The 16,785-nt window shown below is 45.5% G+C and overlaps 1 protein-coding gene across 3 annotated transcripts in view; it reads left to right on the top strand.

Annotated features, from left to right (window-relative positions):
* The window catches only part of HK1 (hexokinase 1), a 139,752-nt gene that overhangs the window by 5,388 nt on the left and 117,579 nt on the right, over positions 1-16,785 (top strand). The window contains exons 2-4 of one of the 3 annotated variants that reach the window (XM_017873191.1): positions 5,783-6,045; positions 9,760-9,955; positions 16,012-16,111. In XM_017873191.1, the coding sequence (XP_017728680.1) occupies positions 16,085-16,111 (27 nt within the window). In that variant the 5' untranslated portion in view covers positions 5,783-6,045; positions 9,760-9,955; positions 16,012-16,084. The remainder of the gene's footprint in view (positions 1-5,782; positions 6,046-9,759; positions 9,956-16,011; positions 16,112-16,785) is intronic. The other 2 variants (XM_017873190.1, XM_017873192.1) reach the window with 2 other exon arrangements.

Below are 16,785 nucleotides of genomic sequence, written 5' to 3'. Positions count from 1 at the left end.
CAAGCTCCGCCTCCCGGGGCCGGCTCTCATTCTCCTGCCTCAGCCTCCTGAGTAGCTGGGACTACAGGCGCCAGCCACCAAGCCCGGCTAATTTTTTTGTATTTTTAGTAGAGATGGGGTTTCACCGTGTCAGCCAGGATGGTCTCGATCTCCTGACCTCATGATCCACCCACCTCAGCCTCCCAAAGTGCCGGGATTACAGGTGTGAGCCACCGTGCCTGGCCCCATGTTCTTTTTTAGAGATTTAATTTCTCTATTGATATTCTTTATCTTTTCATCCATTTTGTCTAACTTTTATTTTTCTTTAACATAATTACAAAAAAGCATCTTAAAGTCCTTGTATGCTAATTCCAACATCTGGGTTACCTGTAGGACTGTTTCTGTTGTCTATTTTTTCTCTTGCTTACAGGTCACATTTTTCTACTTGTTTGCATATATTATATATATATGTGTGTGTGTATATATATATATATTTTTTTGAGACGGAGTCCAGTCTGATATTGAGCTGGATCAGTTCACTTTTTGTTTCAAATATCAGCTGAGCATGGTGGCTCATACCTGTCATCCTAGTACTTTGGTAGGCTGAGGCAGGATTATCACTTGAGCTCAGGAGTTCAAGACCAGCCTGGGCAACATAGTGAGACCTCATCTGTATTTTTTTTTTTTTTTTTTGAGACGGAGTCTCGCTCTGTCGCCCAGGCTGGAGTGCAGTGGCCGGATCTCAGCTCACTGCAAGCTCCGCCTCCCGGGTTTACGCCATTCTCCTGCCTCAGCCTCCAGAGTAGCTGGGACTACAGGCGCCCGCCACCTTGCCCGGCTAGTTTTTTAGTATTTTTTAGTAGAGACAGGGTTTCACCGTGTTAGCCAGGATGGTCTCGATCTCCTGACCTCGTGATCCACCCGTCTCGGCCTCCCAAAGTGCTGGGATTACAGGCTTGAGCCACCGCGCCCGGCCTGTATTTTTTTAGTTTTTCAAATTTTAATGTAAAAAATGGTTTTGGCCAGGTGCAGTGGCTCACGTTTGTAATCCCAGCACTTTGGGAGGTCAAAGCAGGCAGATCACCTGAGGTCAGGAGTTTGAGACCAGCCTGGCCAACATGGTGAAACCCCATCTCTACTAAAAATACAAAAATTAGCTGGGCATGGTGGCACACACCTGTAATCCCAGCTACTTGGGAGGCTGAGGCAGGAGAATTGCTTGAACTCAGGAGGCAGAGGTTGCTGTGAGCTGAGATGGCACCACTGCACTCCAGCCTGGGCGACAGCAAAACTCTGTCTCAAAAAAAAAAAATAGTTTCAAATATCTTAGAGTCATGCCTGTCTTGTGTTTATTACAGGCCTTTTTTTCAAGCAGCCTTCTCTTTCTCAAATACAACAATATTATAGGATATCTTTCTCTGAATTTCAATCTAGCCTTCTCTACTGCCCAGAACTTAGCAAAAATCCTGTAGGGAGAACTGGCAGGTGAGGAAAACCAGCTATGTATTTGAAGCTTCTCCAGATTCTACTCTGTCTAGCCAGCTCACATGACCAGAAAAGCTGGCTGCTTTCTCATTCTCTCTGAGTAAGCTTGCCTCTATTCTGGCAAGTCTAATCTCCCCAAGCCCATGCCAAGACTCAACAAATGCCCTCATAGAGGAAAGCAGTCACGAATCTCCACTCACTTTGCAAGGGTCCCTTCTGCTCTGGAATTTAGTTCCATTAGATTTCCAGCCTTCCAGTGTCTCTAAAAAGAAATATATATGTTTTTTAGTTTATCCATATATATTTTTTCTAATTGCCATAGTGGACACAATGGTCTACTGTTCCCCTCTTACATCCTACATCCTAACCACCAATTCTAAATATTTTAAATTCCCATTAAAATGTCTTATTTTACTCATGAGTTGTTTAAAAAAAAAAACAAAAACTTTTAAGGCTGGACGCAGTGGCTCACACCTGTAATCCCAGCATGTTGGGAGGCCGAGGCAGGAGGATAGCTTGAGGCCAGGAATTTGAGACCAGCCAGGGCAACACGGCAAGACCCCGTCTCTACTAGATTTAAAATAAATAAATAAATAAAAATTTTAAAAGGAAAAAAAAAAGCTTAAGTTTATACATTTATAATTTCCAAGTATATTGTTTTAACTTTGATCACTTTGTTAATTTTAACTTAATTGTGTGTTGATCTATGGCCTATATCAGGGATTGACTAATTATTTCTGTAAAGGGCCAGGCAGTCACTATTGTAGGCTCTGTGGGCCATATGATCTGTGCTGTTATAACAAAAAATGAGCCATAGACAACATGTAAATGAACGGGTATGGCTTGGTTCTAACAAAACTTTATTTTCAAAAATAAATGGCAGGCTGGATTTGTCCTGCAATTCAGTTTGTCAATCCCTGGTCTAAATTATCTTAATTATTTACAAATTTATTACGACTTGCTTTAGAAATATATTTACTTTGAAATTTGAGTGCTTTTCATGTGCACTTAAAATATATTCTGTATTAGCTGGGCACAGTGGCTCATGCCTGTAATCCCAGCACTTTGGGAGGCTGAGGCAGGTGGATCGCCTGAGGTCAGGAGTTGAGACCAGCCTGGCCAACATAGTGAAATCCTGTCTCTACTAAAAATATTAAAAAATTAGCTGGGCGTGGTGCTGGGCACCTGTAACCCCAGCTACTCAGGAAGCTGAGGCAGGAGAATTGCTTGAACCCAGGAGGCAGAGGTTGCAGTGAGCCAAGATTGCATCATTGCACTCCAGCCTGGGCAACAAGAGTGAAACTCCTCAAAAGAAAAGAAAAGAAAAGAAAAAAATATATGTATATATATACTGTATTAAATAAATAATTCTATATATTTATTAGATTAAACTTGTTTTGTTCAAATCTTTTATAACTTTGTTGATTTCATTTGTTTACTTGCTTGACCTAATGGCAGAGAAAAAGACATTTAAATTTATTCTTATAATGTGGATTTGTCAGAATATTTCCGTAGGTCTAACAATTCTTGCTTTAATATTTAGTGGTTAATTTATTAGAATTTTAACATCCGGCCAGGCACAGTGGTTCATGCCTGTAATCCCAGCACTTTGGGAGGCCAAGGTGGTTGGATCACCTGAGGTTGTGAGTTTGAGACCAGCCTGGTTAACACGATGAAATCCTGTCTCTACTAAAAATACAAAAATTAGCCAGGTGTGGGAGTGCACGCCTGTAATCCCAGCTACTCAGGAGGCTGAGCCATGAGAATTGCTCCAACCCAGGAGGTGGAGGTTGCAGTGAACTGAGATCATGCCACTGCCTTCCAACCTGGGCGACATGGTAAGACTCTGTCTTTAAAAAAAATTAATATCGGCCGGGCGTGGTGGCTCACCCCTGTAATCCAAGCACTTTGGGAGGCCAAGACGGGTGGACCACGAGGTCAGGAGATCAAGACCATTGTGGCTAACATGGTGAAACCCTGTCTCTACTAAAAAATACAAAAAACTAGCCAGGCGTGGCGGCGGGCGCCCGTAGTCCCAGCTGAGGGAGGGAGGCTGAGGCAGGAGAATGGCGTGAACCCGGGAGGCAGAGCTTGCAGTGAGCCGAGATCCGGCCACTGCACTTCAGCCTGGGTGACAGAGCGACACTCCACCTCAAAAAAAAAAAAAAAATTAATATCTTAATTTTAAGATATTGATTTTAAATGATTAAAATTATTTATTAATTAGCATAATTAAACATCAAATCATTCAATCATTTAATTAATAATAATTATTTGTAATTATAGCTATTATGTTTATCTATAATTACATATAATGGGATATTTTATATATCTACATATATCCTACATATATATAGGATGGAAGCGAAGGATTGTTAGATATATCTTCTCCCAAAGAAGACAAGTATTTCAGCATGCTTTTATGTATTTTTGTTTCTCCTACCCCTATAGCCCATCATACTGAAATGGTCTAGAATTTTAGTTCTGTTATTATTCAGAAACCTTCACTTATTTGGCTTCCTCTAAGTGTTTTGACGGAGAGATATTATGCGGCAAGCTGAGGGTTTAAATGACTGAAAATATTTTTATTATGCCATCATATTTGAATGCTAATTTGGCTGGATATAAAACTCTAGATTCAAAGATCCCTTTCTTCTGTTCTTTACATCTATTACCTTATTCTTTTCTTGCATCATTGTTGCAAGTCTAATGGCAATTTGGTTCTTGTTCCTTTTTGAGTAATCTGTTTTGTGTCTCTGAAAGCATTTAAAATTTTCTTTTTGGCTGGGTGCAGTGGCTCATGCCTATAATCTTGGCACTTTGGGAGGCTGAGGCAGGAGGATTGCTTGAGGCCAGGAGCTGAAGACCAGCCTGGGTAACATGTTGAAACCTCGCCTCTACTAAAAATACAAAAATTAGCCAGGCATGGTGGTGCTTACCTGTTGTCCCAGCTACTCAGGAGGCTGAGGCAGGAGGATCACCTGAGCCTTGGGAGATCGAGGCTGCAGTGAGTCATGATCATGCTGCTGTACTCCAGCCTGGGTGACAGAGTAAGACCCTGTGTCTAAATAAATAAATAGGATTATACTTTAGAAAGTTTATCTAGTTTTTATTTCATTTATTATTATATATTGCAAAAAGGCTTTCCCACTCCCCATCTTTTGTATTTTTATAGCTCCTTATAAGCCTGAATAAAATACTATTTACCACACAACTGAGTGCTGATAAAAGTGTTTGTTTTAGGCCAGGCACAGGGCTCACACTTGTAATCCCAGCACTTTGGGAAGCTGACACGGGCGGATTACCTGAGGTCAGGAGTTCGAGACCAGCCTGGCCAACATGACGAAACCCTGTCTCTACTAAAAATACAAAAATCAGCTGGGCATGGTGGTGGGCAACACCATCCTAGCTACTTAGTAATCCCAGCTACTTAGGAGGCTGAGGCAGGAGAATTGCTTGAACCCGGGAGGCACAGGTTGCAGTGCCACTGCACTCCAGCCTGGGCAACAACAGGGAGACTCCATCTCAAAAAAAAAAAAAGGCCGGGCGCGGTGGCTCAAGCCTGTAATCCCAGCACTTTGGGAGGCCGAGACGGGCGGATCACGAGGTCAGGAGATCGAGACCACCTGGCTAATACGGTGAAACCCCGTCTCTACTAAAAAATACAAAAAACTAGCCGGGCGACAAGGCAGGCGCCTGTAGTCCCAGCTACTCGGGAGGCTGAGACAGGAGAATGGCGGGAACCCGGGAGGCGGAGCTTGCAGTGAGCTGAGATCCGGCCACTGCACTCCAGCCTGGGCGGCAGAGCAAGACTCCGTCTCAAAAAAAAAAAAAAAAAAAAAATTTGTTGTATAGTGAACTGTGGAGGGATAAGGGGCAAAGTGGGCACAAAAATAAATCTGATCGTAGGGTTAGGACTGAGAGGGCAGAGGAAATGAGACTGACATTTCCTAGGAAAACTGACAGGTTAGCCAATGTTCCTATTCCAATCCATCTTCTTGGAACCTCCCTGCTATTTCCTCTGACATCTGAAGCACTTGCTGTAAAGCACTCACTGCTCATACTATGGCTGCCTGGCTGGCTTTCCTTGAGAATATGTATGTTTAATCTGTATTTTGTCTATGAACCTTTTCGAGGGCTTTGTAGTTCTACTCCACACACTGCACACTCACCCATCCTCTTTTCCTCCGGTGGCTGGCACATGGAAAGTACTATGGATCAAATTGGAAATCCATCTCTCCTCTCAAAGGCAGCTAAAGCTACGTGGTCAGGCTCTGGGCCCCAGATTCTAGTCCTGATTTCTGAGTCTGCTTTCCAGGTCAGGAAATGCACTGGGGCTGACGACAAGGCTGGAACGTCCCGGGATTGAAGCTTGGATCCAAACTGTTGGACAGCGTCTGGAGTTTTGCACAAAAGAGAATTGAATTGTAGATCAGCTGGGAAGTTACTGCGATAGTCCTGGTGCCCTGCGGCCTCCAGCAACTGGAACCCTGTGGGAGCACATAGCTGGCATTTTTTGCTAGAGATTAGGAAGTCTTTTGCTTCCTCTATGAAAAGGCTTGAATTCAATGGACTGTTGTGGTAAGATGAAGTTTTTTTTCCCCTTATTGGTAAAAATAAAACAGAGATTTGGCTTGGGTTATTGCGCAGTGGTGGGCCCATGAGCTCGCTCTCCGGTGTTTGGCGGGAAGCCAGTTGAAGAGCATGTGGTCACATTTTTGTCCGGCGTCATCAAGAGTGTAGAGAAGCTGTGATCCTAGCCTCAGAGGAGGGAGTTTTCATTGCGGTGTGACCCTTCAAAGACCATCTTTATGCAAGAAATGTCAGAGGCCCATTTCATAGTAAGTTCTTTTGAAGTTTTGTTTTGGTTGAAGTTATATTATCACTCATGGGCTGATGTCATCTCCTTATGATGGTGTCCCCAAGAGCCTTCACAGGCCTAGGAGGCACTGATTGGTGGTGGGAGGCCCAGGCTGAGAGGCAGGTCTCTTTGTTGTATTTCTTCCTGGGCTTTAGTCTGGCTCTTTCTAAAATGGGCTAGTCCTCTCTCTACCCTCTTTCTCATGTGGTGAAGGGTGTTGGGACAACATGCAAATATGGTTCAAAAGAGAATTGAAGCTGCTCTTTTCTACTCTGTCACATTTGCTTGCTCTGAATTCAGTCTTTTGTTAGCATATTCTTTGAAGTAGAACTTGTCCATGGTTAACTTTGGTGTCTTGATTTGGAGAAGAAATTGAGTAGTGCCCAATTGCAGGTAGACCAAGGAGGCTGAACTGGGTTTTCATGGGGTTTGTAGGATGTGCAGAATGGTTAAATGAATGTATGAATGAACATATGTAAGTCGAATGTGTGATGGAGAACCTCAGAATGACCCAAGAAACATATTTCTCCAGAAACTAAGTAGATCTTGGGCTGTCAAGTATTTAGTACCCATAACACACAATGATAGTTTAAATATGTGGTCCAAAAATTTATTCCTCATCAACCAAGTCATAAATGCAGGACTTAAGGAAATCACATGTGAGAGGTGTCTGTGACCTAGGACATTGGAGGCCTAGGTCAGAGTTAGGAATCAGGACCTTGCAAAATTTACTTAACATTCTCCAGAATGTGGCCCAATCTGCAAAGCCATCCTCATGTCAGCAGCTCAGCTGGAGAGCATATGTGCTTGAAGTTTCTTTCACCTTCACTCTTGCTTTAATAAAAGCATTTGTAAGTCCAGGAGCTTATTTTATACTTTGATTGATCAGCGATTGTGTCTTCACTAAGAACCACCCATATTGTCATCCTTGGGCAGACACAAGGAAGGATGAAAGGATTTACCTGCAAGAATCTAGAGAACTAAGGCCAAGGGAAGCAGGTCAGACGGAGGTAGATTGCATCTCAGATTTAACCAGCCAATGATGGAAAAGGTTTTTTTTGAGACAGCATCTCGCACTGTCACCCAGGCTGGAGAGATCTCGGCTCACTGCAAGCTCTGCCTCCCAGTTCACGCCATTCTCCTGCCTTAGCCTCCCTAGTAGCTGGGACTACAGGATGCCCAGCTAATTAATTTTTTTGTATTTGTAGTAGAGACGGGGTTTCACCGTGTTAGCCAGGGTGGTCTCCATCTCCTGACCTTGTGATCTGCCCACCTCGGCCTCCCAAAGTGCTGGGATTACAGGTGTGAGCCACCGCGCCCAGCCTGGAAAAGATTTTTTAAAGATTGAGGTAGCACCTGTCTGGATCTTGTCTTGGGTGTGTGCTATGGTCTGGATGTTTATGGCCCTCCAAATTCATAAATTGAAACCTAATCTCCGATGTGATAATATTAGAAGGTGGGGTCTTTGGAGGTTATTAGGTCATGAGGGTGGAGCCCTCATGAATGTGATTCATCCCCTTATAAAGGAGACCCTAGAGAGCTTGTCAGTCCCTTCTACCAGTGAGGACTGAGTAAGAAGCCTGTCTTTGAGAAATGAGCCCTCACCAGGTAGGCACCAAATCTGCTGGTGACTTAATCTTGGATTTCCCAGCCTCCAGAACTGTGAAATATACATTTCCATTATTTGTAAGTTACCTAGCCTATGGTAATTTGCTGCAGCAGCCTGAACGGACTAAGACAGTGAGGATGGGAGTGGAATATGATGTGCTAGGTTCTTTCCAGTTTTCAAATAATATGCTTTTACCTCCTGGAGTTTCATCCCCTGTGCCACTAATCTCTGAATTGCTAAAATATTTGCATTTTTGTCTCCTACTCTCTACTTTATCAAACAACCTGTCCTATTTCTCTCTATAACTGCAGACCCCTATCAGACCTCTCAAAATATCATTTATGACTTCCTCTTCCATGTGGAGAACATGAGAGAGTGAGAGAGAACTGGGATCTTCTATACTTTTAATGAGTGAATCCACATGACTGTAGGCATCTAGAACAGGGCTCTCAAACGTCAGCAGGTCACAGAATCACCGGAGGGCTTGTTAAAACACAGATTCTTGGTTCCACCCCAAAGTTTTCCATTCAGTAGGTCTGGGGAAGAGCCCAAGAATGTGCATTTCTAGCAAGTTCCCACCTAATGCTATTGTTACTGGTGCAGGGACCACACTTTGAGAACCACCACCCTAGAGGACGGGGATCAAGTCAGCCCACTCTCAGTAAAATCCCAAATGCAGAGGGGGCAAATTAATAAGTACCAGGGTGTGCTGTCCTCTTCCTCCTCTTTCTCTTCCTCATCTTCCACTTTTTTCATGGCTTACCTGATCCCTGCCTCAGGGGCCTCCAAAGAAAACTCTGACTTAGACCAATGTGTTCCAGATTCAATATCACTTTCTATAGGAAGCAGTCCATGAACTCCAGGATTAGATGTTGTGGCTTCCTATACTTCTCCTTCTTGATGGCTATCATGATTCACAATTTGCAACTGAGATTTGTGTGATTTCTTAATCTCTGTTTCCTCCAGAGACTGTAAGCTCCATGAAGACAGGATACTAGAATAGTAGGAAAAAAGGAAGGGTTTGGGTGGAGAATGGTGGTGAGTCACCCTTAGGATTGTGCACAATAAAAGAGAGTGAAACAACAGAAGATTTTGTCCCCAAAGAATAAAGGAAGGGAAGGGAGGAGGAAGGAAAAAGGTGACCTGGAACATCCATTAGAACTTTGGCTGCCAAGTCTAGCCCAGCTCTCTCTAGTGCGAATCAGAGGTTTGCCCGCTCTATTTTGGCCACAGAGTGGGCATTTCATCTCTCCACGCATTTTAAAACCTGAGTTGTTTTTTTTTAGTTCTGAGCTACTTACCCGCTCTAAGCCTCAGCTAGAGCACCCATAAAACAAAGAATTAAGGCTCCAGGGCTGAAGAGACCTAAGTACAACCCCCAGCTGTGCCACTGTTGCATTTTCATGAGTGCCTGAATTAACTCCTCTAAGCTTCCGCTTCCCTCCTGCAAAGAGTTTCTACTCCTAACGTTGGGACGCTTCCAGGAATCAGCACGTGAAGTCCTTAGCACAATCCCTGGCTCAATGCACACAAGTGGCCATTGTCATCACCATCTTCAATGTCATCGTCCTCCTCACCATTGTCACCATTCCTGTCCCCACACCCAAGGTGTCTGAGGTCTCAATGGGATAAAGAACTTCATAACCATGAAGCACTGTCTGAATGTCAGGGGCATCCAAGTGCCCCATCCCCTGCCTACAAGTCCTGCAGTAACATCCAAGGATGCCTTCCTTCCCCAGGGCTCTCGCGCAGGCTCTACCCCTTGCAAGCCTTTGGTGACTCTTGATTTTACGAGAAATGTATCTTTTGTCTCTTCTGTTTTCAGGACTTCAACTAACCAACTAAAGAACTGTTCCCCAAAGCATTGTTCCTGAGGAGGAAAAGAGCCCAAACACCCATCCACACCTGCTTTGTGCCAAGAATCTACAGTTGGGTTGCAAGGACAGTATATGTTGTCCTTTTGGAAAAATGAGAGTGAGCCCAAATGAAGAGCAAACAAAGGTGTCTCAAATCATCCCAAGGCAAGTGGGGAGTAGCCTGGGCTGTAACAGCCTCACTCCTGCATGAGACTCTGTCTCTGGCTTTTCGCATTAAGTAGTTTCCTGTCCTGCGTAAAACAAAATGAATGGGCTGGGTGCGGTGGCTCACGCCTGTAATCCCAGCACTTTGGGACGTCAAGGCGGGCCCTGTAATCCCAGCACTTTGGGACGTCAAGGCGGGTGGATCACCTGAGGTCAGGAGTTTGAGACTAGCCTGGCCAACATGATGAAATCCCGTCTCTACTAAAAATACATTAGCCAGGTGTAGTTGTGGGCACCTGTCGTCCCAGCTACTCATGATGAGAATCGCTTGAACACAGGAGGCAGAGGTTGCAACAAGAGGTTGCAATGAGCCAAGTTTGCACCCCTGCACTGCACTACAGCCTGGGTGACAGAGTGAGACTCTGTTGAAAGAAAGAAAGAAAGAAAAAAAGAAAGAAAGAAAGAAAGAAAGAAAGAAAGAGAAAGAAAGAAAGAAAGGCAGGAAGGAAGGAAGGAAGGAAAGAAAGGAAGAAAGAAAGAAAGGAGAGGGAAGGAAGGAAGGAAGGAAGGAAGGAAGGAAGGAAGAAGGAAGCGAAAAGAAAAGAAAAGGAAAAGGAAAGAAAAGGAAAAGAAAGGCCGGGCGCGGCTGGCTCAAGCCTGTAATCCCAGCACTTTGGGAGGCCTGAGGGGCGGATCCCACAAGGTCAGGAGGAGTCGAGGACCATCCGGGGCCCTAACACGCTGAAACCCCGTCTCCACAAAAAATACCAAAAAAAACTAGCCGCCGGCGAGGTGGCGGGCGCCCTGTAGTCCCGCTACTTGGGAGGCTGAGGGGCAGCGCAGAATGGGTGCGAACCCGGGGGACGGAGCTTGCAGTGAGCTGAGATCTGGCCCACGTGCACCCAGCTGGGCGACAGAGTGAGCTCCGGTCCTCAAAAAAAAAAAAAAAAAAAAGAAAAGAAAAAGAAAAATAAAACTTATCCAAGTCTTAGAATTTTAAAAGGTAGATCCTGGGTTTTAAGCCCACTTATTTTACAGATGAGGCCCAGAGAGAGGCAATCACTTTCCCAGGAATACACAGTGATTTGTAACTGGGCCAAAGCTCACTATAGTTAAGTCTTTTTGTTTGAGGTGACTGAGATAACGCCAACTATTTTTTTTTTTTTTTTTTTAAGGGAAATGCTGTGCTGATATTTCTCACAGTTTGAAACTTGTAAAATGCCTCTCTTCCCTGAGTACCCATCTGTCCTCTACTATCCTCAGGGTTTGGGACTGATGCTCTGTGGTTGAGGGAGAGTGGTTAAGAATGCAGGAGCCTGATTTCAAATCTCAGTTTGGTTAACTTACAGCCATATGACCTTGGGAAACTACTTTACTGCTGTGAGCCTCAGTTTCCTCATGTGTAAAACTGGGAAAATAGAACTCATGAGGAGTTCTTGTGACTAATGCCTGTGAGGTATTATATTTATAGCAGTGCCTCGCAAACAGGAAGTATTCAATAAATTTGCATTTATTGAATTTAATGACCTCCAAGAGAGTTGCTTAAGGGCAAAGTGGAAGTCAATTGAATAGTGGGTACATTCTCTCTGAAAGCAAGGCTAAAACTATGTTAAAAAAAAAAAAAAGCATTACTGGAAAGGAACAAGGAATTCAGCTGCTAAGCCAAGTGGAGTGGCTCACTCTGTAATCCCAGCACTTCGGGAAGCTGAGGGAGGGAGATCACTGGAGCCCAGCAGTTCGAGCCTGGGCAACATAGTGAGATCCTATTTCCCCTTTTCTGAGAGGGAATCTTGCTCTGTCGCCCAGGCTGGAGTGCAGTGGCACAATCTCCGCTTACTGCAACCTCTGTCCCCAGGGTTCAAGTGATTCTCCTGTCTCAGCCTCCAGAGTAGCTGGGATTACAGGCACTCACTGCCACGCTCAGTAATTTTTTTAGTTTTTTTTTTTTTTTTTTTTGTAACAGAGTCTCGCTCTGTCGCCCAGGCTGGAGTGCAGTGGCACGATCTTGGCTCACTGCAAGCTCCGCCTCCCGGGCTCACGCCATTCTCCTGCCTCAGCCTCCAGAGTAGCTGGGACTACAGGCGCCGGCTACCACGCCCAGTTAATTTTTTTGTATTTTTAGAAGAGACAGGGTTTCACCATGTTGGCCATGCTGATCTCAAACTCTTGACCTCAGGTGATCCGCCCACCTTGGCCTACCCAAATGCTGGGATTACAGGGATGTGCCACCACACCCAGCCGTGAGATCCTAGTCCTTAAAAATCAAACAAACAAGCAGGGCGCGGTGGCTCACGCCTGTAATCCCAGCACTTTGGGAGGCCGAGGCAGGTGGATCACAAGGTCGGGAGATTGAGACCATCCTGGCTAACACGGTGAAACCCCGCCTCTACTAAAAATACAAAAAATTAGCCGGGCGAGGTGGCGGACACCTGTAGTCCCAGCTACTCCGGAGGTTGAGGCAGGAGAATGGCGTGAACCAGAGAGGCGGAGCTTGCAGTGAGCTGAGATTGCGCCACTGCACTCCAGCCTGGGTGACAGAGCGAGACTCGTCTCAAAACAACAGCAGCAACAAAACAAACAAAAAACAGGAAGGAATCCAGCTATTAGAAAAATTCAAATGAATTGTGGATTTTTCTGTTATTAAAATGTAAAGATATCAGGATCCTTAAACTCAAGTAAATGACACAACAAACGAAGCATATCGAATTCGAAGCTGTGTTATGATGATGCCTGTGCCAGTTTGGGGGAAGGGCAATACTTGGCTTACAGATGCTCTAGATCTTGACGAGGGAGAGGGGGGCACAGTTCTACAGAGACCTGTGCCAGTACAAGAGAGAGGGCCAGTTGCTTCCGGGGTGGAGAGTACATGGAGAATGGAACCACTAGCTATAAACCAGACTGCATGGTGGGCTGGTGGAAACACCAGTTTCTACATGACCTCTGGACCAAACACTCTCTGGACAAAAAGCAACTCTGCTTTGAATGACCTTCAAAGTGAATGCCCTGGGCCAGTCCCAAGGGTTCCTTCCCCTCCTCCTACTCCGTCTCCTGGGTAACAACATTGTAAGCCTGGGAAGAAAGGGGGTGATAGCATAATATTCTCTGTCATGTTACAGACCCAGGGAGCTTTTAAGAACTAAATACCAATGGGAAAGAGGTAACATGCATTCTCTGTAAGTGCTTTGGTAATTCAAAGCAGTGTTTTAACTAGACTCGGGAAGTTGCCTGGGGATCAGAAAGCAAGGCAAAAATGTGTATGGAATTTGTCAAAATTCGTTAAGCCCATCTAGCATAATAAGGAGAACATCTTTTTATAAAAACAAAGTTAAATCATAAATTATGGCCGAGTGCGGCGGCTGACTCCTGTAATCCCAGCACTTCGGGAGGGTGAGGTACGAGAATCGCTTGAGTCCAGGGGTTCAAGACCAGCCTGGGCAACATAGTGAAACCCCGTCTCTACAAAAAATTAAAAAGTTAGCCAGCTGTGGTAGTTGGAGCCTGTAGTCCCAGCTGCAGAGCTTGAGGTAGGAGGATCACTCGAGCTCTGAAGGTGGAGGCTGCAGTTAGTGTGATGGCACTACTGCACCCCAGCCCGGATGGCAGAGTCGGGCTCTCTCAAAAACAAGCAAACAAATAATTGCAAGGCATATATTTTATTTTTAGATCATGCTTTACTTTTTTTTTTTTTTGAGATGGAGTTTCGCCCTTGTCCTGGCTGGAGTGCAAGGGCGCAATCTCAGCTCACTGCAACCTCCGCCTCCCAGGTTCAAGGGATTCTCCTGGCTCAGCCTCCCAAGTAGCTGGGATTACAGGCATGTGCTAACATACTCGGCTAATTTTTTGTATTTGGTAGAGAAGGGGTTTCACCTTGTTGGTCAGGCTGGTCTCGAACTCCTGACCTCAGGTGATCCACCCGCCTTGGCCTCCCAACATGCTGGAATTACAGGCATGGGCCACCTCCTGAGGCGCCTAGCCTCATGCTTTGCTTTGAACTAGGGGGACCATCAGTGCCTCTGTAGAGGAAGCTCATGGAGAAGCCAGGGACAAATCCTAGAAGGCTTTACACTTTCAGCCAGGGCTCTCCAGACCATTTTGGTTATGCACTCCATCAATAAAATGTTTTTGTAGACACATTGTATTAGTCTGTTTTCACACTGCTATAAAGAAATGCCCCTCAATTATGTCATAATAATATCATACAAGTATTTGAGGTGAAAAAAAGAAAAAGAAATGCCCGAGACTGGGTAATTTAAAAAGGAAAGAGGTTTAATTGACTTACAGTTCAGCATGGCTAGAGAGGCCTCAGGAAACTTGTAATCATGGCAGGAAGGCAAAGGGGAAGCAAGGGACCTTCTTCATGAGGCTGCAGGAAGGAGAAGTGCAGGGTGAAGGCGGGGGGAGCCACTTATAAAACCATCAGATCTCGTGAGAACCTGCTCACTATCACAAGAACAGCATGGGGGAAACCGCCCCCATGATCCAATTACTTCCACCTGGTCTCTCCCTTGACATGTGGGGATTAGGGGGATTATGGGGATTATAATTCAAAATGAGATTTGGGTGGGGACACAAAGCCTAACCATATCACACATTCCTCAGTACATGTATTTTTAATTATTTTGAGATTATATATCTTTATGAGTCCACTTATGTGAAATGGCTAGAAGGCAAATTTACAGACACAGAAAGTAGATTAGTGGTTGCCAGGGGCTGGGGGAAGGATCGAATGAGAATGGCTGGTGATGGGTATGGGTTTCCTTTTTTTTTTTTGAGACGGAGTCTCGCTCTGTCACCCAGGCTGGAGTGCAGTGGCCGGATCTCAGCTCACTGCAAGCTCTGCCTCCCGGGTTTACGCCATTCTCCTGCCTCAGTCTCCCGAGTAGCTGGGACTACAGGCGCCCGCTACCTCGCCTGGCTAATTTTTGTTATTTTTTAGTGGAGACGGGGTTTCACCGTGTTAGCCGGGATGGTCTCGATCTCCTGACCTCGTGATCCGCCCGTCTCGGCCTCCCAAAGTGCTGGGATTACAGGCTTGAGCCACTGCGCCCGGCCGGGTATGGGTTTCCTTATAGGGTGATGAAAATTTTCTGGAATTAGTGACAATGGTTGCACAACCTTGTGAATATACAGAAAACCACTGAATTATACATTTAAAGGGTGAACCTTTTGGTATGTGAGTTATAGCTCATTTAAAAAAAATCACATGTAAATAATGTGTACGTTATAAAGAATAGCCTTAAAAAGTTATAGGGTGAGATTTTAAAAGTCAAGTAGACTGAATGCAGTGGCTTACACCTGTAATCCCAGCACTTTGGGAGGCTGAGGCAGGGGAATCACTTGAAACCAGGGGTTCAAGACCAGCTTGGGCAACATAGCAAGACCCTGTCGCTGCAAAAAAAAATTAAAACTTAGGCTGGCATGGAGGCGCATGCCTGTGATTGCAGCTACTCAGCAGGCGGAGACAGGAGGATTGCTTGTGTCCAGGAGTTTGAGTTTGAGGCTGCAGTGTGCTACGATGGTACCACCGCACTCCAACCTGGTCAACAGAGTGAGACTCTGACTTGCCCTTTGGGAGATGTCTTTGCTAATTTCCACTTCTATTGGATTTCCTCTCCAAAACATAAGCAGAGAGGGTTGTAGTCAGTGATGAGGTACCACTTCCAGACCAGGCTCCAGGGAATTTCTTCTAGAATGACAGGCTGCCAGAAACCTTGACTGGGTGCAGTAGCTCAGGCCTGTAACCCAGCACTTTAGGAGGCTGAAGTGGGAGGTTCGCTTGAGCCCAGGAGTTCGAAACCAGCCTGAGCAACAGAGGCTGCAGTGAGCTATGATGGCGCCACTGCACTCTAGTCTGGGCGACAGAGCAATACTCTGCCTCAAACAAACAAAAGGAGAAACTTTATGACATTTTACCTGGGTTTACAAATCATCTAGAAACGTGTCTGCACTATGTTTTGGTTCTCAGTATTAGGGTGTTTAGCTTCCTGATTGGTGAGGACAAAAATGAGACCAACAATCCCCTGACCCTGCCTTCTTTGAACTTGGCCTTTCTCCAGGCGTTCGAGACCCAGCTGTTGAGAGTAGAAAAGCAGAAGAAAGGACCTGAGGTCAGCAAGTGCCCTCCCCACTATGGGGCAGATCTGCCAGCGAGAATCGGTAAGCTCTGGTCTTTCTTTCTTTCTTTCTTTTTTTTTTTGAGACATTTTTGTTCTGTCGCCCAGGCTGGAGTGCAGTGGTGTGATCTCGGCTCACCGCAACCTCTGCCTCCCGGGTTCAAGCGATTCTCCTGCCTCAGCCTCCCAAGTAGCTGGGATTACAGGCATGGGCCACCACGCCTGGCTAATTTTGTATGTTTAGCAGAGATGGGGTTTCTCCATGTTGGTCAGGCTGGTCTCGAACTCATGATCTCAGGTGATCCGCCTGCCTTGGCCTCCCAAAGTGCTGGGATTACAGGCTGCTCTGGTGTTTCTTTAGCTTCTCAGAGGGGTCACATGTACCATAGCCTGCTCAACCTACTCTCCCTGGCAGAGGGGTGTGTTGGGGTCCATCTTAGAGGAGGGAAAACTCTGACCAGGAGCACAGCAGGAAAGCGTCATGAGGCAAGGCAGGAGCCCCCCAAACCCAGCATCTAAGTCTTGCTGCAGGTTCATGTGCTGCAGGTTCATGTGTTCTGACCAAGGGAAGCCCAGAGGATCGTTCTGTATCTCCCTGGTTAATTGCTTTTTAGACAGTTATGCTGTGAAGTCATCAATGTGTGCTGGAAATAGGGGTTCGGCTTTTTCGCCCTCTCTGGTTGAATTTTATGCTTCCATGTAAAAATGAGCTTCTGT

Source organism: Rhinopithecus bieti, unplaced genomic scaffold, assembly GCF_001698545.2.
Source record: "Rhinopithecus bieti isolate Rb0 unplaced genomic scaffold, ASM169854v2 scaffold_6907, whole genome shotgun sequence".
Lineage (NCBI taxonomy): Eukaryota > Metazoa > Chordata > Mammalia > Primates > Cercopithecidae > Rhinopithecus > Rhinopithecus bieti.
This window is presented reverse-complemented; position numbering and strand designations above follow the sequence as displayed.